General features: G+C 37.8%; 1 protein-coding gene across 2 annotated transcripts in view; it reads left to right on the forward strand.

The window, feature by feature from the left end:
- The window catches only part of doc2b (double C2-like domains, beta), a 260,480-nt gene that overhangs the window by 216,211 nt on the left and 19,758 nt on the right, over window positions 1-24,511 (forward strand). For both annotated transcript variants that reach the window (XM_030154266.1, XM_030154267.1), the window contains one exon: window positions 9,159-9,316. In XM_030154266.1, coding sequence (XP_030010126.1) covers window positions 9,159-9,316 — 158 coding nt within the window. The remainder of the gene's footprint in view (window positions 1-9,158; window positions 9,317-24,511) is intronic.

Genomic DNA, 24,511 nt, shown 5'->3' on the forward strand with positions numbered 1-24,511 from the left:
AACTTTGTAATATTTGAGGAATGTGAAAAATGCCTGAAGTGCAAATTGAGATTAGTGCTTCTTGTGCTGTCACTCAAACACCTAAGCCAGCAGGCATCTGTTCGCGGCTTCTTATTAATTATAAAGCTTCTGGAAATGTGCAACAAATTGTGCCAACATAAAATATTATGGGTCGAGTTAACTTATTCTTCACATAAACAGTGAATCAGCTTTACATCTTTACAACCCCCCACCACCATCACACACACACACACACACACACACACACACACACACACACACACACACACGAACGCACTTAAAATTATCAGGAGAAGAAGAGCTGTCTAAACATATTTATTTTAGCAAACCTGTCTCAGAAATTTAAAGAAAAAATAAGAAGTTTAAATGATCACGATAATTCATTTCTGTGAGAATGTGTTCACTTACTGGTCACAACCCTGGAATAATGAGTGCACCTGTGCCTCAAAAAACCTTTCCCAAGCAGACATGAGGTGTAAAGATTCACCCTCTGTCAAATTTTTTCATGCTTTGGAGCTTTTTTTGGAGATCACTTTGGAGATTTTTTTGTTTTTGTTTTCGTCTGTGTGATTGGAACATTTTCTGGGTTTCCAAGATTTCTTGAGTGAGATACGGATGCCTCCAAGACTCAAGAACAAAAAGCAGATGATTAACTATTAACCAAACATCATGGGTAACTTAGTTTAGTCCTATTCAACCTATTTCACATCCAATTAGTCACCTCCACATTTATATTTTACATTAAGACTGTAACAGAGATTGAAGTTGCAGTACTGGGTCAGTGTCTTCACTGCAGTGCCCAGGGGATGGGCGCGTGCACTGTGAATGCGCGGCCTCCGCAAATTTTCCGTGGACATTTGAAGTTTCATAGTCCATACAATTATCATCCTACATCATCTTACATTGTGTGACACCATGTAATTATACCTGTATGAGTCCCACCGTCATAAAAGCTGAGCTTTATGCAGACCTGTTCAGCCCAGTACAGCTGACTTCCGGACTTTTATCTCCATCCTTCATTCATCAGACTCCCGTTTGTGCCCCTCAGTTGTCGTTTCTGTTGATAAATCCGTTTAATCCCTTCCACATGTGCATGTCAGTTCTATCCATTCACATCCTAGACAGTAGACTGTGGTCAGTGACAGGAGAAGCAGCGCCAGTGAAGCGTCAGATTCAGAGGGACACATATCGGATGTGAGACGGCGATAATGGATCGGATGCTGGACGGCCGTAATGGATGATTGACAGGAGGCTCAGTCAGGTTCGGCCAATTATTTTATTCGGACCGACTAAAATGATTGGTCAGACTTTTATCAGAAATATATGAGAATTAAACATTGTTGAGTTTCAATACCTGGCGGATTTCTTTTACATTTTAGTTTGACGCACACTTATTAGGCGCATTTTAAGATGACAAAAGAAAAGTGTAAAAATGCCACATCATACGGTATAGCTTTAAATGCAGGTGGATTTTAAGAATATATATATTGATCATGTGTTTGGCGCTGCATCTAAATTCATAACTGCTCTGTTCATATTGTCTGTCCTCCAAACACCATTGTGTGAAAATAGAGAAACACTTAAGCATCCATGCACTACTGATAGGAGACCAATCCTGCAAATGGATTACAAAGAGCTTAATGAGAAACACTTGAACCTTAGCACTTCAATTCTCATGATACATTGTGGTCACTTTGTTTCTTGTCTGCAAAGAAGCAGTTTGCTGGAGTCCTTCATACACAAATCTCTTCACCTCTGAAACAGTTCAAGGTCTGCGTTCAGAGCCAGTATCTGATCTCCATAAGTTGTTTGTGTTTTGACAGCCATTCAAATGGTTCTTGGTCAGGAAAACTGGTTCCAGACCAGTTCCAGTTCGACCAGAACCGTGTATGTCAAGTCAGAGTCTGGGGCTGATGTTATTGTGATCAAAAAGATAAAAACTAAATCATTATGATCAAGTTAAATATAAATAAATAAAAAATAGAGCACACAATCTAGTCTATTTTATCCAAAGAATGAAGAAGAGCTTCAGTATGGACATGAAATTGATTTAAATGTAATGAGGACTGACCAATGAGCTGACAAATATACAGACAAGCATTTGTATGGAGATGCATGGACACATCTACAAAAATAAAGAGAAGTTATGAGTACACATGACATTTCTCCAGTTTGATCCCTTGCAATATTGAACTTGAAATAGGACATCAGTGTCAATAAGACCACAATGTGCTGCAGTGTTGGCCCTAAGTAGAAAATGGAAAGCAGAAACACGGACAAAAAAAAAGGCTACATACACAATACACATAAATCCAGCAGACGCAGTAAATGCAAAACAATGACATGACAAATAGACCAATATATCCTGTATCCCATGTTATACAGTATGTTATATGTCTGTTAGAGAAGAGAGGCTTTCTGGTCTCGGTAGAAGGTTTGTGAGTGTGAAATAAAAAAAAATACAGAGCTTGGTGAAAATGCCTGCGCTTGTCAGGTAAGCCGACCTTGATACCATCCAGGGAACGGGAGGTTTGTACTTCCTCCCCATGTTCTATCTTGATCCTCTTGTATTCCTGTCAGCTTCTCGGTTGTCACACTCTTACTAACAAAAGTGCATCTTGTTTTAGAGACAGAGACACTAAGGCAACAGTGGGATGCCCTAGACATGGATAAACTGCAGAAGAAGCGACAGCACTAAGTGGAGTTGACAGAAAGCCAAGACAGAAACACTTTGGCATGTCAGATGAATTGGATGGCAAGTCCACAAGTCCAGAGACGTCTTATAAAAGTCATATCTGATTCATGTGGAGACTCAATACCCTGGAGATATAGGATTAGTATCTGGCAGTGGACAGAGCTGTGTGTCCTACAGTACAAGGCTGTGAGAGTCACCAGTCTGTCTGCACAGACCTTGCCTTCTGCCTGTTCCTCTTCTTCATCTTATTATTCATGTATTGACCCTGAATATTCAGAATGAACTGTCTTGAATCTAGATTATTGATTCAGAGCAGTTTGTCAGACCACTCTACCAAAAACTTTTTCCAAAGCTGTACATTGCATCTCTTACCTCAGCAGCAGATTTATTTTTTATGGTTTCCATGGAGATTATTACAGCTGGATTCTCGATGGCAGCATCATGTTATGGCAGCGGTGTGGATGCTGGAGCTGATCGCAGCCATCCAACACAATGCTTGTGTTTGAAGCAGACACACACAGTGTTGTGCATCAGAGCGTCTCTGAACCAGCTTAACACTCAGATCGAACTTTACTAAAATACGCTTCAAATCTATTCTGACAGGTACCACCTGATGCATGCACAGGCCTCAGATATTAATATTGTGTTAATTCCACTGTCTAGAGCTGAACATTGATATAGTTCAGATTATATTTTATGCATTTGAACAAACTAATGTAAATATTTAGTCTGTTTTCAAATTGTAATGAATAGGTAGATTGTCTTATGTATTATTGACTTTAACTTTTGATAGGGAAGTTTTAATGTGGAGGCGTAGACTGATATTGAAGATTGAGGAAGACTATGGATCCATTACACAGGAAACATTTATTGGAGCAAGCTTGTGAAGAGATTGAAGATTCTAGTTCTTCCAGAACTTCCCATTTTACCAATGTTAGATACCAACATATTGGCTGACACAAGTATACACATTGCTACAGGTAATAGAAGCACAAGATTTAGGGACAATATGTCTGAAAACCTTGGACACATAGACTTGTTAGCTGCAGATCCAGAGCAAAGAGCCCAAGGCAAAGTGTACAAACTACTTACCATGACCTGCAGTACTCAGAACTAAGAAGGGGCTAAGGCTATGGGTTAAAAACATTTACAACATAGCAACCTTTTACAACAAGTTTATTTTTTACAATAACACATTTTTCCACCTAAAACTATGCATGCTAGCTATGGCTACGACTTTGAAAAACATTTTACTGCCCATTGATGCTTTATGTGATAACAATGTTGCTGTAACTTCTGTTTTTAAAAAATGGCCTGATTGCTTTTTTGCAAAGGTGTTCGTTCATGAATACTACTCCACAGAGGTGGGAGTCACACATGTAGGCTACAAGAAACAAGCAGGTCCTGAGTCTGAACCTTTAAAACTCAAGCAAGACCTAAGTCTCTGTGGTGAAAATCAACCAAATCAAGTCATCACTCAGTTACATAAACCTGATGACCAAATATGAAAAGTGAGGCCATTGATCACAAGCCCAAATGAACTAGAACTGTGAGTAGCACTTTGGAAATAGAGATAGGTTTAAAGGACAGGTAGTTGAAGTAGTTGTAGTAATTGTGGTGCAATGTGGTTCTGTGTTTCTTCCCACAAACAAATATTAAATTGAAGTTAAAATTTTACTGCACAATGAACACTTAAGCTTAATTTGGCTGATTATAGTCGGTATCAGTCTTCTTATGATAAGCATACAGTACTTTTACTGGCAGCTGAGTATTTTTAAAGTGTGTATTAGTACTTTTGCTGAAGTTACTGATCTGACCCTTCTTGTCCCACTGCTACCTTTACTATTACACCAAACCATGGAAGTGTGCTTCATTAGTTTTAGTGTCAGTAAATACTTGTAATGCTCAGAGTACAAAAACTGAACCCAGATGCACGACCCAGAGACAGACTGAAAAGTTCACAGTGTTTATTAAACACCAAGCTCACTGACAGTTCAGTAAAAATGATACAGCACAAAATCTTGAAGATAATGGTGACAGGGATCTTCTCAGGGTGATGGCCCCGGACCAGAGATGAAAACCCACCGTCCAGTTTGGTAGTAAACGTCGGTTTCCCGACTGGGGAGAAGCAGAGGGAGGTCAGTGGCGGAAACAGGTCATACACGGGAAAGCAGTCAGACAGGCAACAGGACATAGGGATCAGGCTAGCTCACGTACCAAATAAGTCAGGAGAGGAGATCAAAAACCAGGAGGTCAGAATGAGGCAGAAGAACCGACAGGGATAAGGCAACAGGCAAAAATGAGATGGCAAACCGGGTCAAAAAACAGGTAGACAGACAGGATCAGAAACACTGGTAAGTACTTCACTAGGAAAATATGAACTGGCAATTGACAAGGGGGAAAGACAGGGCTTAAATACACAAAAGGGAGGGGAGACAATGAGACACAGGTGGAACAAATTAGGGCGGAGTCAGGTAATCAGGAGCAGGTGGACACAATCAGGGAAAGGAAGCAAAGACACCAAACATGACACACGAGGGAAACGTAACAAAATAAAACAGGAAATGACAGACAACATAAAAGACAGACAGAACCAGACTATCGTCTGGGGACAGGCTTGACAATACTGATCTCTCAATATTTAAACTTGGCAAGTCATCTGCCACAAGTCAAGGTCCAGTCCCAAGTCTTCCATCAGTGTTAGTCAAGTAAGTCTCAAGTGCTGAAAGTTGTTAGTGAAGTTCGGTTTAAGTCAAGTCATGTAACACCGGTATCTCACCTCGGCTATTTCAAGATTCATAATACAAAGAAGGCTTAATATGTTTAATAGCAAAATGTGCCTTGATTATCCATCCATCTCCTTCAGGGGGACATGGAGGCATTCCCAGGTCAGCCGAAAGATGTAACCCCTCCAGCATGTCCTGGGTTCTCCTCCAGGCTGGACATGCAGGGAGGCATCCTGACCAGTTGTCTGAACCACCTTAGATAGCTCCTTGATTAACTTGGTCAATGTACAGTACTTTTGTAGGTTTGTCATTGTTTTGTAAATATGTTTGATCAAAGACACAAAGCTTTGTTTTTTTTTTTACTGAAATCATTTGTCTCTTTAGTGAATCCAAGCTTCTTCTAGAATGACGTTAATTGACAGTTACATATCCTTGTTTAAAATGCAACAGGGAAGCAAAAGAGAATCAATTCAACTAAATGAAAGATGTTACTGAACCAATGCATATATTCTTACTGGCCCTTGTACTTTTAAATAGCTCTTGATAAGCTTGAAGTTGTTAAGCCTTTCTGCATTTTCTCTACTGATAGGAGTGTTTTTACTGTATGTGTGGGTTCAGTAAATGCTGAGGTATGGAAAAGCCCAGTGCATGCTCACACTATCAGCCACTGCGGTAGTGTCTCTGCTAAATTGCCGTTCTAGGTCACTGGACGCAGCTGTGAAAAAAATTAAGCTTAGATATCTTTTGGGGTCCAGAGGCACTTTTTCTTCCAAGTTGCATTACTTAAGTCTGTATTTTAAGGATTGGAAGGGCTCTACGACAATTGTCATGAAAGACATTGGTAGTACTCGAGAGACAGTATTCTAAAATTCCACTTTAATACATTTCACTCCACAAAACGTGCAATAGACTTGAAATAATGCATACAGAAGGCACAATGTGGTCCTTGTTTCAGTTCAACCTCAAACGGTATGTTCTTGTTCTGCAGCATGCTTCAGATTTTGGACTATAACTAAACCTGACTGCCTGCCTGTCAGTGCTTGGTAGGTTTTGGACTATTGATATATCAGAGACACTCCTGTAAAAAGACTCCAAGTTCTAAGAATGACAATAAACGGTATGTGCTGTATGACTGAAATATCAGAAGTTGTTACTAGTTTTATTATTTGTTTCCAGGTAAAACTATATTTATTGGCTAGTAGATGACTTTAAACAGAAGTGTTAGCTGTTGTCTGTAAAACTAGACAGAAGTGGGGATTCTTTCTTTTTTTTCCAACCTTTGTTTATTAGGAGTTTTATAGAAATTGGGCAATATAAACATTGTATCATATGTGACATCAGTTGAAAATAAATTGTTGCACAATTTCCTTTTTTTTTTTTTTTTTTTACATGCAAACAAACCCAAGAACAAGAACAAGGACAAGTACAGAAGTGGGGATTCTGATATGTTTCTGCAGAAGGAGGTTTCCACATTAGGACATGATGTTCCTTCTTTAAAACATTTAGCTGGGAATAAATATTAAATGTAGAATTTGTAAACCCTGTGATGAACTGGTGACACATCCAGGGTGTACTCCAGCTTCACCCATTTGTACATGGGATGGGCTCCAGAACCTCATGACCCTCCAGAGGATAAGCAGAAAATGAATGAGTTTGCAGAGTCAACACTGAAGAGGTTTTTTTTTTTTTTTTTTTTTTTATCCTTGAAGACGAAAGCTTTTCTATTCAAACACGGCAAAGGTTGCTTTTTGTAGAAGTAACCCACACATGGCCTTACACCACAAGGGCACCTATGAACGTGTCAGCCTACCCTTGTAAATGTCTTTTGAGAGCTGAAGGGAACTGTACGAGAATTTTCTGTCAGTTCATCATTCAATCAACACTTTTTATAAAACATAGTCACTTGATCTGTAATTAAAATATCAAGTACATCTTTAAAATTAAAAAGACATATTATGTTTCCAAAAACTAATTTAGTCTCGAGTCACTGCCTGACCCTCAAAACCAAGCACATTATGATTATTATTTTACAGTATAAACTAAACAGCACAAAGGTGACACAGCGCCTGCCTGGCTCGCTCTGAAACTCTGGAGTGCAAACACCGTCTCTCCTTTTGAAAAGAAGCCAAACGGCGCCTTCTAATCAGAGAGATGCACCTGTGGCGCTCGCACCAGGCAGCGAATTCCAGAGAGAGGGCAAGAGCAAGAGGAGACACTCGATTAGTCGTGTCGGTACTCTAGAATATGAACCGTCTAAGGTAATTTACAGGGAAGGAAGCTCTCCAAATCTCCCCACAGTCAAAAAATAACTGCCAAAAGTTAAAGCATATCACCAATGAATGCCAGTGTGACTCATTGAATTATAGTTGGTTGTCCCACAAACTGTTTGGCAATAAAAAAGGTGCTTTCAGTGTGTGGCTCTGGTGAAAATAAATATGCAGTTTTCTATGTTTTGGGAGAACATCGTTGTAGAAACGCTTTGCAGAGGCATAATTTGTTATCTTTTACCCTCCTCGTGACAAACATTATACTTGTATTTCTGGACTATTATTGTATTATTAAGCGAGATCTGTGTTTTGCTTTAAAGTCTGATATAAATTAAATTGTGTCATCTTTAAACATGTGACATCATTTTCATTTGGCAGGGCTTGAATCTTTGTCTGTCTGAATCAAGGTTATTATCGTGAACGAAAACTAAGGAAATGACAAAAACTAGAGTTGAAAAAACATTTTTGTTAACTGAAATAAATAAAATTATAAGTAAAAGGAAAAAACGATAACTAACTGAAACTGTATTGTGTGCTTACAAAACTAACTAAAATGTATAAAAATTATGGATAAAATTCCCTTCGTTTTCGTCTTTGTAAATGTCAGATTGATACGAAAGCAATTTATTTCGCAATTGTAGCTAGCGACACCATACGGCACTTCACGGTCTGTCACTTCTCGTCACTTGTGGTTTCCAGTCGTCTTCTGGTCTCCACTCTACCTGGAAACATGGAGACTAAAGTTGGGAGAAAGCAGCAGAGTCCTGTATGGGATTTATTTGAATACGACGGAGAAGAAGATAAAAGATACGACTAAACTAAAACTAAACTAAAACTAAGCATTTAGAAAAAAATGAAAACTAATAAAAACTAACAAACCTGCTCTAAAAAGGAATTAAAACGAACTGAATTAGAGAAAAAAAGTAAAAACTAAATGAAACTAAACTATAATGAAAAATCCAAAACTATTATAAACTTGGTCTGAATGATGTTAAACTCATAAATAAAAAGGCTCGGTGAAGTTCTGAAAATGAAAATACACATCCTCCTAACAGACGGAGCACGTGTCAGTTCAGATGTTTATCTGCTCTGTAAAGGACGTGGCAAATTAATTTTAATGAAGCTATTAACTCGCTATCTATAACGGAGGCGACATCAATCAGCCAATCAGTGTCTGGCTGATTTTCAGGACAAACAACTGTCAAGTAGTCCAGACTTTTTGCGACACCTCTCCAAAATTCTACAGGGCTGAATGCTGTGACAATAATTAAAATGACAGGGTAGGTGACATTTCCAGTTGTTTCTGTCAACAATGCCAGACACTAACTGAAAATGATTTGGATCTGAATGTGATTAGAACCCTGGCTTGGGACTACTTTTCTGTACAAAGGAGGTTCATCTTTTATTTTTTGCTTTTTCTTCTAATTTTTATATGTGGTTTGTCTGCAGGTCAACAAAACAGAGGATAAATCCCTGGAGGAACGAGGACGCATCATGATTTCCCTCAAATACAACACCCAGAAGTCCTGCTTGGTAGTGGGCATCATACGCTGTGCTCACCTCGCTGCCATGGACGCCAATGGCTTCTCTGACCCCTACGTCAAAACGTTAGTATGCACACACTCAGAAACATACGTCATGTAAACACACCGGGGCTTTTATTTTACTTTAACATCTACAGAAGAATCAGCTGCAGATCCACAACAATAGAAATGCAAGTTGTGTCATCTCCTGTCTTTTCAGCTTTTGTATTAGTCCAGGACACTAATTTATTTATGTATTTTGCCAGACACCAAAAGTACTTTCTCATTTTTCAACTTCATAGGTCATTTTACAGAGCCACCACCATAAACAAAATGTTCAGCCATTTTTTTTAAGCTTTGCAAGTCCAGCCAAAAGAAATTAACATAAGTGGAGGTCATTTAACTAAAGAGTTTCTGTCCTTGAAACTCCTCAGTAAGACAAAAAAAAAACCCAAAAAAACCCCCATCTCTTTCAAGATCAAGAAACATTTTTTCGCTGTTTGCATAAGAATTTTCAGTGAAAAAAAGTCTGTGATGTGGTCTTGATCTTGCAAAGTGAGCTTCACAGGTATCTGTTTCCCAAATGTAGGGTCAGAAATGAAAATGCATGGCAGGTCTGTTTTTACAGGAACTGGAGATCGGACAGTAAAAAGCAAAACAATGCTGTGACACCACAGTTCATTTTTCTAATTAAAACAGAATATGAGGGTTGTTTTTCTTAGCTACATTGGTCTTTTCAACTCAGACACAATGCATACATGGCTTTTTCTCTTTTGTAAATGTGGACCTGAAAGCATAATTAATTTCTCTCTGAGCCACTGATTGTGACTTCTGTAATTTCCTCACAGTTCATCATGTACATGAGGTTGAAATGGAAATAAGAGGATGAATTCAGAAATTTTGGCTTCACCAAAGTCATTAAAAAATTATTTTAGTTGTTGAGGTAGAATTATTGAAAGTTGAGTATATTGGCTCAGTGGAAAAACAAACAGTTTTGGCAAAAGTGCAAAAGTCAATCAGTTGTATGTCTTTGCATGTGTTGGCATTTTACTTCTTTGGTGGCAAATTAGTTATTAACTTCACTTCTCAGTTTTGATATTCCCAACACTCACTAACCAGCTCATCTTAGACAACTAAAAATCAGTAAAACATGTAGACGTTAAGACAAGAAACTATGTATTTTTTTTGTGAGTTTGAGTCCAAGAGAGAGATTCAGATAGAGAACAGGTTTGTCCTATTCTACACTGACACATGGTCATGGTCAGTAAAGGCTGTTCAGGTGCAGAATTTGACCTTTTGTTTGTCGTATATTTGTAATAGAGGAAAGGTCAGGAGGTCACTGTTGTTCAATATTTTATAAATGATTTGATAACAAACTGTGTTGGTTGTCAGTGGATCCCTGAGGGCCTTCAATGGCAGCTCACTGCTCCTAATGTGTGCTATGTCTTAAAGGGGTCATATTTTGCTAAACCCACTTTTATTAGTCATTGGTTCATTTATTTGTGTATTTGGACCCTAATAGTTCCAAAAGTTTGAATTTGAACCCTCCAGTTGCTGCAAAGCTGTCTTTAAATTCATTTTGGCAAAATCGAGTGGATTTCAACAACCTGTTTTAATTCTTTCATTTGTTACGTCTGTTACTAGTTATGTCACAACATTTGCACATATAAGGTCAAGACTTCCAAAGAAACATTTCTCCAAGTACGACATAATTGTTTGTCAGCAGCAGCAGTTGTAGTAAAAACTGCAAATATGTCAGAACTTCAAGCCGATTACCTAAAATGTTCAGTTGTTGGTTGTAATAATGAGCACAAGTGGCTGAACAGGACAGAGCAGCACAGTCAACAACCTGGAGGGGGTGGGGCGTGAAGTGGCTCATTTGGATTTAAAGGGCCAGCGCTCAAAACGACCTTTCTGGTGTCATTACTCAGAAATAGGGTTGAAGATGGACCTGTGGAGTTGAATAAATGAAGAATTCAGACCCAAGCATAGCATTTACAGTTTTTGTAGACCACAGAAAAATGTTTTGAAATGCATAATTCCATTTAAAAAAGCAAAATGTCACTCCTTTAATGCTAATGCTAATGCTAGGTACAGTGTGTGTATTAAGATGAGTAAACTGCAGAAACAGAGTCACCCTAACCTTAAACCTTTAACCCAAATGCAGATGTCAACATATCTTACTGTGGAGCAAATTGTCACCTGGACTTTACATCCAGAGGTACCAGCATGAGGTTTATCCTGATTATGATCATATATAGAATATGGCCTTAGCATGGAACACAAACAAAAGGATTTTTCATATGTCTGTATACTTGATGAATAATCCCATTTACTAATTGTTGCATAAATTAATTAGTTTCTAAATTCTGAAAGATGGTGAGTCAGAGCCACTTGTCTGCTTTTGATGTTTGGCCATGGCGTGATGTTTTTAATGTATGTCAATGTGACTTGACTTGCTTTGTATGTGCTGACAAAATGCAGCCTGTTTAGTAAAGGCTTGAATGGATGAGCATTTTAATCCTTTTCCTTTTTAAACTGCCAAGTATGTTCTATTCTTTCGTTGCCAAAAGACATGTGCCTTCATAGCCCCAGAAATGAGACGCTTTTGTCGCTGCTTTTGTTTGTGTTTCTGTTTGGCTGAGGCTGAAGCTGTACAGATCTGCAGCCAGCAGAAACAGGGATAAGATGTTTATATGTAACCCAAAGTTTTAACTCTGTAAGGGCTCAAATAATCATGAAGTTATTACAGAAACATGTCAGTGACAGCACAAATGTTCAGTTGTAGAAGCTTTGATTAGATTACACCACTGAAAGTTAATTTAATCAGTAGTTAAAGTAAAGTGCATAACTATTCCCTAAACCTCTGCTCCTCTAAAGTAAATGTGTTATGTTGTCATCCTTCACACTGATAATAAGACTAGTACACAAAACTGGAAAATCACTTATATAGATCTCATTTGTTACAGTGATCATTCTGGGTCACAGCTCCCACTGTGAAATTGTTTTATCTCAATGAAAAACAACAGTCAGTAAATACACAAGCAGCTGTGGTGTAACTTCCCGTCATTAAGTGGATCAATAATGCGTGATCACATAACACCCACAGAGGGAAAAGGCAGAAAGGCCTGGGAGAGGACAGGAGGAAAGTTTCTATCTGTTGGTCTGTGAAATTTAAAAGAGCATTAAGTCTATTTAGAAGCCCCAATAAAGTGAAATCCTGTGTTTATCTCATTATCATCAGAGTGTAAAGCCTTTTATATAATAATCATCCACTTATAATCAGTTTTAGTTGTGACTTTAAGCAGTTTCCTCTGTACTTACAGCTACTGAAATTGAACTTCTAACCTCTTTTAACATTTTTGACTCACCACCGACATGACTTGCCATGATCTACTGCACATATGCAGCATCAACAAACAGTCACATTCTGATAATAAAAATATACAGAAATACTTGAATAAGATGAGTACTGTTTCACAAATTGTAGCCCCTTTTACTGCTCATTGCTGAGTAAAGTAATGAAGTAGTAATACTCCACTGAGGATCCCATCATATCCCATGTCAAAAACTGTAAGACAAAACATAGAAAATGAAAAATACACTTTATTCATTTTCAGATCTCTAAGCCAAAAAATTACCAACAGAGGTCATACTTACAGTTCTTCATAAATGGAATAATCAACATTTGAGGTGTGACATCATTGAAAATAGACACTGTGTGTATTAGGATGGGTAAAATGAAGAGTCTGAATTGCCATACAAAGATAATAAATACAGTTAACTTTTTTTTAACCAAGGATTGATTAGTCATCACCTCTCAAGTGGAGATGTGAGGTGCCACCCCATCCAATTCTCCAGATCTTACTTCAGAAAAAAAAAAAAAAAATTACATATGGGTCTGATCAAGCAAAGTGAACATCAACATGAAACAGTGAATTTGTACACATCATTTATCAAGTGGGCTCATTTTTTAGTTAAAGATCTGTATTTTTATGAAACTGTTAACCTTTTTAAAATACCACTTACACAGTACAGGAGGACTTCTGAACCTTCTGCTAGGCTGCAATAAATTAACAAAAAGACATGCAAAAGACTATCAATTACTTTGAGTAATTAATATTCTAAATGATGAAGTTTGTGAATTCATACATTGGTCACACAACAAAAACACTATGTGAACTGTTACTGAGAAATGACTCTTTATTTGTAATTTACCTATATCAGTGTGGACCACCACAAGTTGGAAATAACACTGTTAGTATTAAATACATCAAATAAAGTATTGTGATTATATCTGGCTTGTTGTTTTAAAAAGTGAGTTAACATTTTAGGTGATGCATACAATGGTAAAGAGTCATCCCCATGTTACTATGGCACATATTACCACATTCTCATGTCAATAAAACAGACTTTTCAATATTTACTCCAAAATTCCAAGGAGGTTATGTTTTTGTCAGCGTTGGTTTGTCTGTTTGTCTGTCTGTGTGCAAGATAACTCAAAAAGTTGTGGACAAATTTGGATGAAAATTTCAGGAAATGTTGATACTGGCACAAGGAACAAATGATTAAATTTTGGTGGTGATCGAAGGTGTGGGGGGGCCACGGGAGCCCACTGATCTGCCTTGGCGGAGGTCTGCACTCTTCGAGTGCTTTTCTAGAAAAGACAGCGCAGACCTCCGCCAAGGCAGATCACCCCCCCACACACACCCCCGATCACCACCAAAATTTAATCATTTGTTCCTTGTGCCAGTATCAACATTTCCTGAAATGTTCATCCAAATCCAGGGCACTGATATGCCTTGGTGGAGGTCTGCGCTCTCTGAGTGCCTCTAGTTTGTGAAGTTTAGTCCCTTCAGACACCATTTAAGTTTTAAAAAGCATCCTACACACTTTTGCAGACTTAACATACACACAGAAACAGTGTCATAACCATAAGGTTTGAGTCTCTCTGAAATAAAATAAAACTTTCCCATCAATTAGTCAACTGTTTACAAAAAATAAATTACAGGGCTGACCATAATAAATGAATCAATTATAGTGCATATCCATTGTTTTTTTTTTTTTATAAAATAATCATATTAGGAAATGAAACAGATTGTTCTCCTTATTAGTAAACCAGTTTTCCATAATCAGAAATCACAAAATTTCTAAGTTTTATTTTATAACATGATTAATGTGCGTAGACAGAAAACAAAAATCTGAGTCATAGCTTTATTTGGATCCATCCAAATCCAGTCATTATGCTCATTATCATGGGATTCAGTCTGTCTTAAACATGGACAGAGGTTGTTATCTGTAAGATGAATGCAAAAACAGGTGAAACTAAAATGACATGTCTAGTAACCTGTGTATTGATCATTTCCTCACCTCTTGACAGACACTCTGGAAACATTGCATGCTTGACACAATTAAAGCTATTTTTAGTGGATGTACAACAGACTTTAAAAGTGTTGAAATGGATTAGCTGGCAGAGGAGATGTTTTAGCAGAAAGGAGACAGACTACCTGTGATTATCAGCAGCATGAAAGACACACAGCACAAGAGGCCATCCACAGGGCTGCAATTTAAAGGAGAGTCCTATTTATCACACCTGAACATTTCCCAAGTCTTTCATCTGACTGAGCAATGAAAGTGCAATTAATTTCCGACTCTGCCGTGCACACCTCGAGAACAAAAGCACTATCCGTTTTTTTCAGAAGAGAGGGGCTGGCAACAATTTTCCGACAGTGTAAGGCTGAGACAATCTCCCTGAAGCTTGAAGGACACACACAGATAATAGATTTACTCACTGGCTCATGAGAGAGGGAAGGAAGAAAGTGTGTAGTGTGTCAGACTGACAGATGCATGTTTTCTGTCCTATTTCTGCAGCCGCTGTTTACGTGTAGTGTCAAGTTACTGCATTCACCTGAGGATTAAATGGTTTGTCATAATATGTCAATAAGGTGTGTTATGATGAAAGTCCCTGAGGTGCTGGGAGGTGCTTAAACAGACATACCCACAATAAATCAAAATGAGCTCGCCAACCATAAGGTCAATGTGCATGATCTTCGCACAGGACTAGTATCACCTGTGGACCTCAGGTGTTTTGTAAGTAAACCTCCCATGTCTATGTCTCAAGTATCGCATTCACAGTTGATCAGCAAAGTCTGTTTTTTACTAAGAAGTGATGACATTATCAGAATCATCTTTATTCAACAGGTGCTTAATAACACATATTGTAATTGTTGTCCCTCTTGTAAATTATTAATTATTAATTAATTATAATAACACATGTAAGAAAAGTAAAATAAAAAAATTAATTCTATATACATATAAACTCTATATACATAAAGGCATCAACTTTGGTGCAGTTTAGTGCAATTTAGTGCAATTATTTATCTTATTTGTCAGTATATTGTATTTGTGCACATGCATTATTAGTTGGACACACAGGAACACCACACACTGTGGACGAGGATCAGTGGACTGCCATGTCAGGCATCTGGGGAGCAAAGGGAGGGCTAAGTGCCTTGCTCAAGGACACATCAGCCAACAGTTTCTCTGCCGATACAGGGAAAGTGTCATACATGTAATCCATTACATCTTCATTTGACATTTTACTCTTACTTACTTACATTACTTTACATTTCGTGCTATATCACAACATGAGCCCGCAGAATTTGCACCAACTTTAATTCATCATCACCAGCACAGCCTCCATCATCCTCAACATGGAAATAGGCTAAAAAAAAAATGCAGGGAAGAAATACCAAAAATGTCATATCCCATTAAATTACAGAGATGTCAATTCGCACAAGACCGGTATTATCCCAGGACCTTCATTTCTGCAATATGTACTGGAATTCTTACTTTATAAATTACAGGCTTGGCCAATTCACATGGGATTCAGATCACAGACTACCTCTGCAATTATTACAAATGACCAGAGGTCCGCAGATAATGCTAGTATTGTGCAAATAGGGCTTCAGTCTCTATGGAGAAGTAGGATATAATCACAGACACTGTGAGTCTGTCCAAGCCTCATTCTATCTAGACATACACAACATCTATAAAAGCAGTCAGTACTGTTTTGGTGAAATAAACAGTAGAACATGTCATTTTTTGGTTACAATGCTCTTGATGTGAATACATGTCACTTCCTGAAAGCTTCATGTAGGGACACGTAACCTTGGTAACCAGAAGAACCTCTGCTAGGAGCCTTGTAATACTGACTTTACTTGCATCTTTACCTGTGCACCTGAGTATTACTGCTAATATCAGCTTCTGGACTCAGTTCGCCTCCTGTCATTGTGTATTGTTGCCACAATTGCATTGCATTATGGGATATTTATGCAGGCAAAGTGTCCAGAACTTCCATACTGTAATATTTACCTAGAAATAGTTTGCAAATCACATAATGTATGGACTGAAAAATTGGGCCATACTTCTTAATTCTTTATTCATTCCCATTGATACAGATGTATACATGTCAAACACCCAGTCATATAGTCTGCCTTTACAAATATCTGTTAAAGAAGGGGTTGCTCTATAGAGCTCGCTGAATTCAAGCTTGGTACTGCAATAGGATGTGGCTGCAGCAACAAGTCAGCTCATGAAATTTCTTCCCTCCTAGACATCCCACTATCCACTGTAAGTAGTATTATTCCAAAGTGGAAGGGTGTAGGGACCATAGTATCTCAGCCATGAAGTGTCAGGCCGTGTAAAGTTACAGAGCAGGGTTGTGGTGTGCTGAGGTGCCTCTGCTCTACCAACGCAATAACTGAACTGCAGAGTGCAAAACTTCCTCTGCCATTAACATCAGCACAAAAACTGTGCACTAGAAGCTTCATGACATGGTTTTCCTTGGTTGAGCAGCTGATTGCAGCCCTCACATCACCAAGTGCAATGTCAAAGCGTCAGATGGAGTATTGTAGAGTAGGCTTACACTGGATCAAAAAAGGAGAGGAAACTGGTTCTATGGAGTAACGAATCACACAGATCTGGGTTTGGCGAATTTCAGGGCATCGTGACCTGCCAGACTGCATTGTACTAACTGTGAAGGGTGGTAGAGGACGGATAATGAGGTTATTTTTCTGGGATTGACTAAGGCCCGTTAATACCAGTCAAGGGGAGTCTTAATATTTGAGCTTATCAAGACATTTTGGGCAATCTTTTATATCCAAATTTTTAGGAAATGTTTGGAGGAGGTGCTTTTCTGCCCTCATGTAGAGATATGGGTCGACTAAAGAATGTTTGGATGAGTTTCTTGCGCATCTCATCTTGCTGTCCAAGAAATAGCTATTTATGCAGGTCTCCTTAAAAACACACATTTGAAGGTAGTTGGATTGCATTGCTGAAACAGAATTTATTTAGACCAGAAAATGTACTTACATGTTTGAAGTACAGCATGTTTACTCTTCCCCAAATGTCCATCGTCAATTTCACACTTCACCACACATCCAGAGTGAGTTGATTTATACAGAAATACTGTTCTAATCTTTTTAATCATTTGCCGTCAGTTTAGCACTTGTATACCTCATATCACATAGATTCCTCAAAGGTTTTAATCACAGTACAACCAGGCGGACTCAGCATTTTACTACCTGGATATCTTAGTTGTGCCAAATGGTTTATTTTATGCTTGAAAGGGACATCTGGCCATGAAATATTGCTAATTTCCACTTGGGCTGAGTCGAATATAAAGCTATGCATATATTCAGTGTTTTTTTAATAGAAAACATAAGAACTCAACATAGTCACAGTACTCAATATGCATAATATTGGCTTTATTTCTGACAGGAAAGGATTGTGCAGCTCTCCTTCTTTTGCTGATGCACTGTCACATCTGTCCATCATTGTCAGTGTATGTGACTGTGACAGTTATCACCAGTTTCTCTACACTCACACTTACCACGGTGATGACTGTTAAGAGGAAATGGCGGAATGGAGGAAAAACGAAGCCAGCTGTGAAGATATTAGTCCTGAAATGAACACGTATAGGTCAAATTCTGAGAGGATGACACTCAACAGCATACAATCTTCTGGAAATTATACAATTACACATCACATCTAATGGTAGCAGCGTGACCAATTTATTTCACCACAACAAAAAACATCACCCAGCGCAATTAACTGGGTCAGTGAAATATAGTTAAGTAGGACAGACTCTGATGAGGAAAATCTCTCTTTTTGTCAGAAAGGACGCAACACTCTTCTTAGAAAGAAATTATAGCTCCCGCAACACTGTTTATCTATCTATCTATCTGTCCGTCTGTCTGTCTGTCTGTCTGTAGAAGGCAGATTAATACTGACCTTTGGATATTGTACTGGTTTCATCATATCACTTTTATCACCAAGCCTTTATTTCCAGAACAGTAGACCATGTGCACACAACATAGCATTTGTCTATGTCATTTACCCGACGAATCATCAAATCCTTCCATTGTATACAGAGTAAAATCAATAAAAATGTAGAAATTACACAGCAGAAATAATGGAAACACAAACAGCAGTCCCATAGGTCTGTCACACACGCCACTGAATATCCATTTACATGATGATGTTTGATCACATAACATCCTGTTTTTATGCTGTTTATGTTAAGTTAAATAAATGTAGCCTGTGATAGAGCTGCTCAGAAAAGTTCTGAGAGAAGTCTGAAGTTTCTACAAATGACAGTTTTGCTGAAAATGTGAAACCCACACCTGCAGTGTCTGACATCATACGATACCGCCTCAGAAATATCTCCAAGTTAGTGAGTTTGAATTGTCAAATTTTTCAGTGTCCATCTATGGAATAGGCTGCAGGCCAGACTTCTTTTAAAATGTTTGTCAGCACTAATTTGATAAAAGAATGACAACTGTAGATGCTTTTGTAGCTGTGCTTTAGACATTCTTGGGTTGTTAGGCTGTTGTGTTGTGAAAGCACTGTACAGGGGTTGGACAAAATAATGGAAACACCTTCACCTCAAGATGATAATGCCCCAATCCATACAGCTAGAATTGTTAAAGAATGGCATGAGGAACATTCTAATGAAGTTGAGCATCTCGTATGGCCGGCACAGTCCCCCGACCTCAACATTATTGAGCATTTATGGTCAGTTTTAGAGAGTCAAGTAAGACGTCGATTTCCACCGCCATCGTCTCTGAAAGAGTTGGAGGGTATTCTAACTGAAGAATGGCTTAAAATTCCTTTGGAAACAATTCACAAGTTGTATGAATCAATACCTCGGAGAATTGAGGCTGTAATTGCAGCAAAAGGCGGACCTACACCATATTAAATTATATTTTGTTGATTTTTTAAGGTGTTTCCATTATTTTGTCCAACCCCTGTATATTCCAATACTTGGTGCCTGAATTTGTGTTTTATTTACATAAAGAAAGGCATTCCCTCCATCAACAGATGGTATAAATTAGATGATAAGATTCCACAGGATGAAGGAAATTTTGTATTTAACACTCAAAACTTCCTAGGGGAGGACTGTAGACAGCCCACTGAATGTGTTCACCCAATGCTAAAACAAAACCTGTCCATGTGTGAGGAGGCATTTTTGTGTTTGATGAAGATGAGAACAGTGAGTCACTGCGAAGAGACTTGGAATCAACAAAACAGCAGTTTATTACAACCACCAGAAGAAATACAGTGTGACTCCATTTAAGACACACAAAGGAAGAGGCAGAAAGTACATTTTAACACTGCATCAGAGTGGTGTAGTGTGTATTTTCAAAGCTGAACATATATACTTGAATGTATGTATGCTGCACAAATTAGCTGTCAAAGTATGGATGTATCTCACAAGAAATGTCAGAGTAAATGTCCTCCTTAATGGTACTTTAGTCAATGACAAGTGCATTTCATCAAGATTCAAGGTAAAAACCTAGTGAACGAGGGAGCTGCTGAACAAACGGGTGATGATAATGTAGCAGCAGATCACAATAGCACCAGTTTAGACACTGAGACCCATTTAAAACCACTATATTGGACAATAGCATTGTTTGCATTCTAGCATTCACTCTTGCTTGTTTTGCCTTGGGGTCAGTACTCTCATTACATGACAACAATTAGGTTGTGCAATATCTTCATCAACAACATGCACAGTGCGACTCCCTCAGGGTGAGTTTTGTGAGCAGTAACCCACTTAGTCTGCTTTAAGTCTCCATGTTACCTTGGGAAACTGGAGTCTGTGTGGTTCCAGTGAGCACATAAAAGGGAGACGGAGAATGTGACACGCCGCTGTAATTACTTGCTGGATTGAAATATACCGCATCAAAATGAATATTATGGCCCCAGAATGTTCTTTTCTAAATGGACCAAGCAATTACAAAACATTCAGGATTTGATGGAAGTGTACTATTCCTCCTGGACTACAGAAAACACAGTAGCAGCCTTTTCACCTCCAACTCATTTATTTATGTTAGTTGTTATGAATTAGTAACTATTATAATAGTAGGTATGAGAGCAGTTTAAGAGGCACCGCTGTATTTTTTATCATATTGTTTGTTTGTTTTTAAATGTTGCAGTATTTTTTTGTGCAGTTCTGTCCTATATGTTCTTAATTTGCTATATTTAGTTGTTTTTCTTTTTTTTTTGGGGGGGGGGGGGGGGGTTCAACTGATTTTACATTTGAATCATTAGTTTCTCAGGTTGGTTTTGTTGGTTTTTGGTTTTTGTTGAAAATTCTTTTTCTTTATTTTTTAGTTTCAGTGTTAGTTTAGCCTTTTTATCCTGTTTGTAATACAGCCCCAATTCCCAAAAAGTTTGGAAGTTGTGTAAAATGCTTTGAAAAACAGATTTTTCTTGCCTTGTGCCTCCCATGTCCCAACTTTGAGACATGTTGCTACCATCAAATTCCAAATGTCCTTATTTTTTTTGTAAAATGGTAGGATTTTCTCTGTTTTCTTTGTTCTGTTGTGAATAAAAAAAAACAAGTTTATGAGATTTGCAAAATCATTGCATTCTGTTTTATTTACATTTTGCACAACATCTTAAGTTTTATGGAATCAGGGTTGTAAGAACTGAAGAAAACATCATGAAGTTTTGATGAAAGGATGAATGGATAAACACTTAAACTTAAAAGAAAATGAGAACAACTGGAATCCATTCATAACTTTTCTGAACTTAACCTAAACATAGCCTAAAACCACAGATATCACCAGAACAGAACCCCCCCCCCAACACCAACTTTCCTATCTCAGCATTCAACTTCCACTCCTCACTCCCACTCATCATTAACATAATAATTATAGACACACACACACACACACATACACACCACACTCATGCCAACACAATACATCTGACCAGCATCAGTATTTCCAACAGCAACCACTTAGCTGGTCTGTCCCACTGTCTTGTCTTATGTCTCTTTTGTCCCACTGTCTTCTGTCAATCCGTCCCTTTGTTTTGTCCTGTCCCTGTACACTTTTGTCTGTATGAGCCTTCCCTCTATGTCTATGTACACTAGCAAGGAATGGATGATTATGTGAATATAAAGTTTGAGATTGTCAATTAAGCACAAGCTGTAATTAAAAATAAAGTTGTCCTCCGAAAAAAAAAAAGAAAAAGGAATTAATTTAAAAATCTCTGTGTTTTTGTCATTAACTAAAAGATATTCTGTTTGACACAATAACATCAGAGATATTTAAACTATTCACACAAGATGCAGATTTAAGTACAAATGTGTGTAAGTCTGCAGCCTCACCAAGGTTATGAGACAACAGTATGGGTCAATTTGTAAAGGGGCTGAGATCTGCTGGGGTTTATATTCCTCTTGTAGTGGAAAAGAATAAGAAAGCAGTTGGAGACAGATTTGGAGGAATAACTCTCCATGTGGGTTTCAGCAGGAGACTGCTGTTCATTTCCAGTTTCAAAAAGTGAAAGTACATGTTTTGTTTTTTTTGTTATGTTTATCATATTCAGCCCCAGGCAGATACAATGTTTTTCCAGCTCTATTCCTAACCAAGTTGATTTTTTTTTTCTCCCTAAATGAAGATTAACTGTGTTTGTTACTGTAGTCATAACAACAATTCCATCTCATTCTAGCCCTTCCTACAGCCCTTCTTTAACCCTTTCTCCAACACTTACTAAGTTGTTTTCATGCCTAAACCTAACTCTATCTTAGCCATGACATGTCACAGGCTAAATACAACAGTTTATATAAACCAACTGGCCAAAAATAAATAAATAAAAGAAGTCCCACATGCAATAGACCTATTTCAGTGGAGTGCTTTATCTTTAACCACAGGATACATGTTTATTTCCTTTGACAGTTGCATTAATTTTTTGCCCTTTTTTGTATTGGTGACTGGAGAGTCAGACCACTGCATAAAGTCTTCTCGATCATATCCCAAAAGGTTCTCAGTGGGGTTCAGGTCTGGACTCTGGTGATCAATCCATGTGTGAAAATGGTGTTTCATGATCCCTGAACCACTCTTTGACGTCTTCAGCCTAATGATTTCTGGCATTGTCATAAATTGTTTCTGAAATATATTAATCATTGCAGTATTCATCCAGTGGTAGACTCTTAACAATTTGCTGAATAGAATAGAATAGAATAGAATAGAATAGAATAGAATAGAATAGAATAGAATAGAATAGAATAGAATAGAATAGCCTTTACTGTCATTGTGTTTACAATGAAATTAGGAGTGCTACTCCAGTCAGTGCAGCAATATTAATAAAACACCAATACTTCAGAAAATAAGAATAGAGAGAATATAAATTTACAAAAAACTAAAAACAAGATAAGAAAATAGAATACAAAATTTTACAAAAAGTAAAACAGAACAGAACTAAAAGTAGAATAAAAATAAAAATAGACGTAAAATATGAATAGACACAATATTAACACTAAGAACAATATTCACAGTATGTATGTCTATGACCTCAAGTCTATTAAAGATAGTAATCCCAAAGCGGTTGTCATGATGCTGTGTGACAACTGGTCACAAACCTATTATTTTGTTTTTTCACAGCTAGTTATTTTTTTAATTAGTTTACCCTCAGAGTGACAACATGAGGATATAAATTGAACAAATATAAAAGTGACCTCTTAGTGTTGATGTTAAGCTTGGTCTTCTTAGGCCCTGTCCATATGAAGACGTTTTTGGTCGTATCCCCAAAAGTTTTGTATCTGATAGGCCTTTCGTCCACACGAAACCGGAGTTTTCAGTCACTGAAACTGCAACTTTTTAAAACTGGGTTCCAGAGTGGATAAATTTGAAAGCGCCAGTTTTGTGTCTTCGTCTGTACGATCAAACCGCAACTTTTTTTAAAATGATGGTGTCATAGCCCCACCTCTCTAACTTTTCACCCCAGAAGCAAGAGGCCACTTCACAACAACAACAACAACAATGGCGGACTACAGAGTAGTGCTTGTACTATAACAGCTATTGAGCTTTTTGGAAATATTGAATCAAAATCTACTCTTTCATTACAATGAGCAACAAACAACCATAGCTAACAATATTCACTGCATGCTCTTGGATCTACCACGGAGAGGGGCAACCAGTAGTGGTGTGCAATACAGCATATTTTGGTATCGATCCAATACCAAGTAAATACAGGGCCAGTATCGCCGATATCGATAACAGTACCAATACGTTTCAATATTTAAGGTGGTTGCATAATCGAATTGCTAAATCTCAATTCATTTTCATGACCTTTAAGGGTTTTGTGATGTTTCCTTTTTTATTATTAAATAGTTAAAACCCAGGACAGAATTAGGGCAAAGTTAATAAGTAAATAAAAAATACTTTATTATCAAAATAAGTTTTTTTCAGAAACAATAGAACAGTAACAAAACTATTTTTCCCCATACATTGTCATGTCTGGAATTTTTTTTCTTAAATTAACAAAGTGCACAAAATGATCACTGGAAAACAAATTAAAACAAAAAAAAAGTTCAGGTAGTGTTCAGAAACTGCAATACAAAAATTAAATCAAAATTATTTGTACCTTATAGCCTTTTTACAAATTATTCAGCTTGCTGTTGACTCATTTTTGGCCTGAAAATATAACCACACGGTGCTGCTCTTCCATTCCACTCTTCTTCTCCATGTCTCAGTCTGTGAATGTGTTGTGCATGTGCTGGTGGGTGGGCACACCTGAACCAGTGGCTTCTTTGCTTGTTTGCCTTGCGCTGCTGAGTCATGCAACGGCACAACATCAAAACACAAGAGGGGTGAGGAGAAGCAAAGTGTGCCTGCACCGCACTAAGACAGAAGCGGCGAGTCCGGCGACCTGGCTGTCACCTCTTTGACCAAACTGCAGCAATGCATACAAGAGAAAAACTGAAAC

Source organism: Sphaeramia orbicularis, chromosome 14, assembly GCF_902148855.1.
Source record: "Sphaeramia orbicularis chromosome 14, fSphaOr1.1, whole genome shotgun sequence".
NCBI classification, from domain to species: Eukaryota; Metazoa; Chordata; class Actinopteri; order Kurtiformes; family Apogonidae; genus Sphaeramia; species Sphaeramia orbicularis.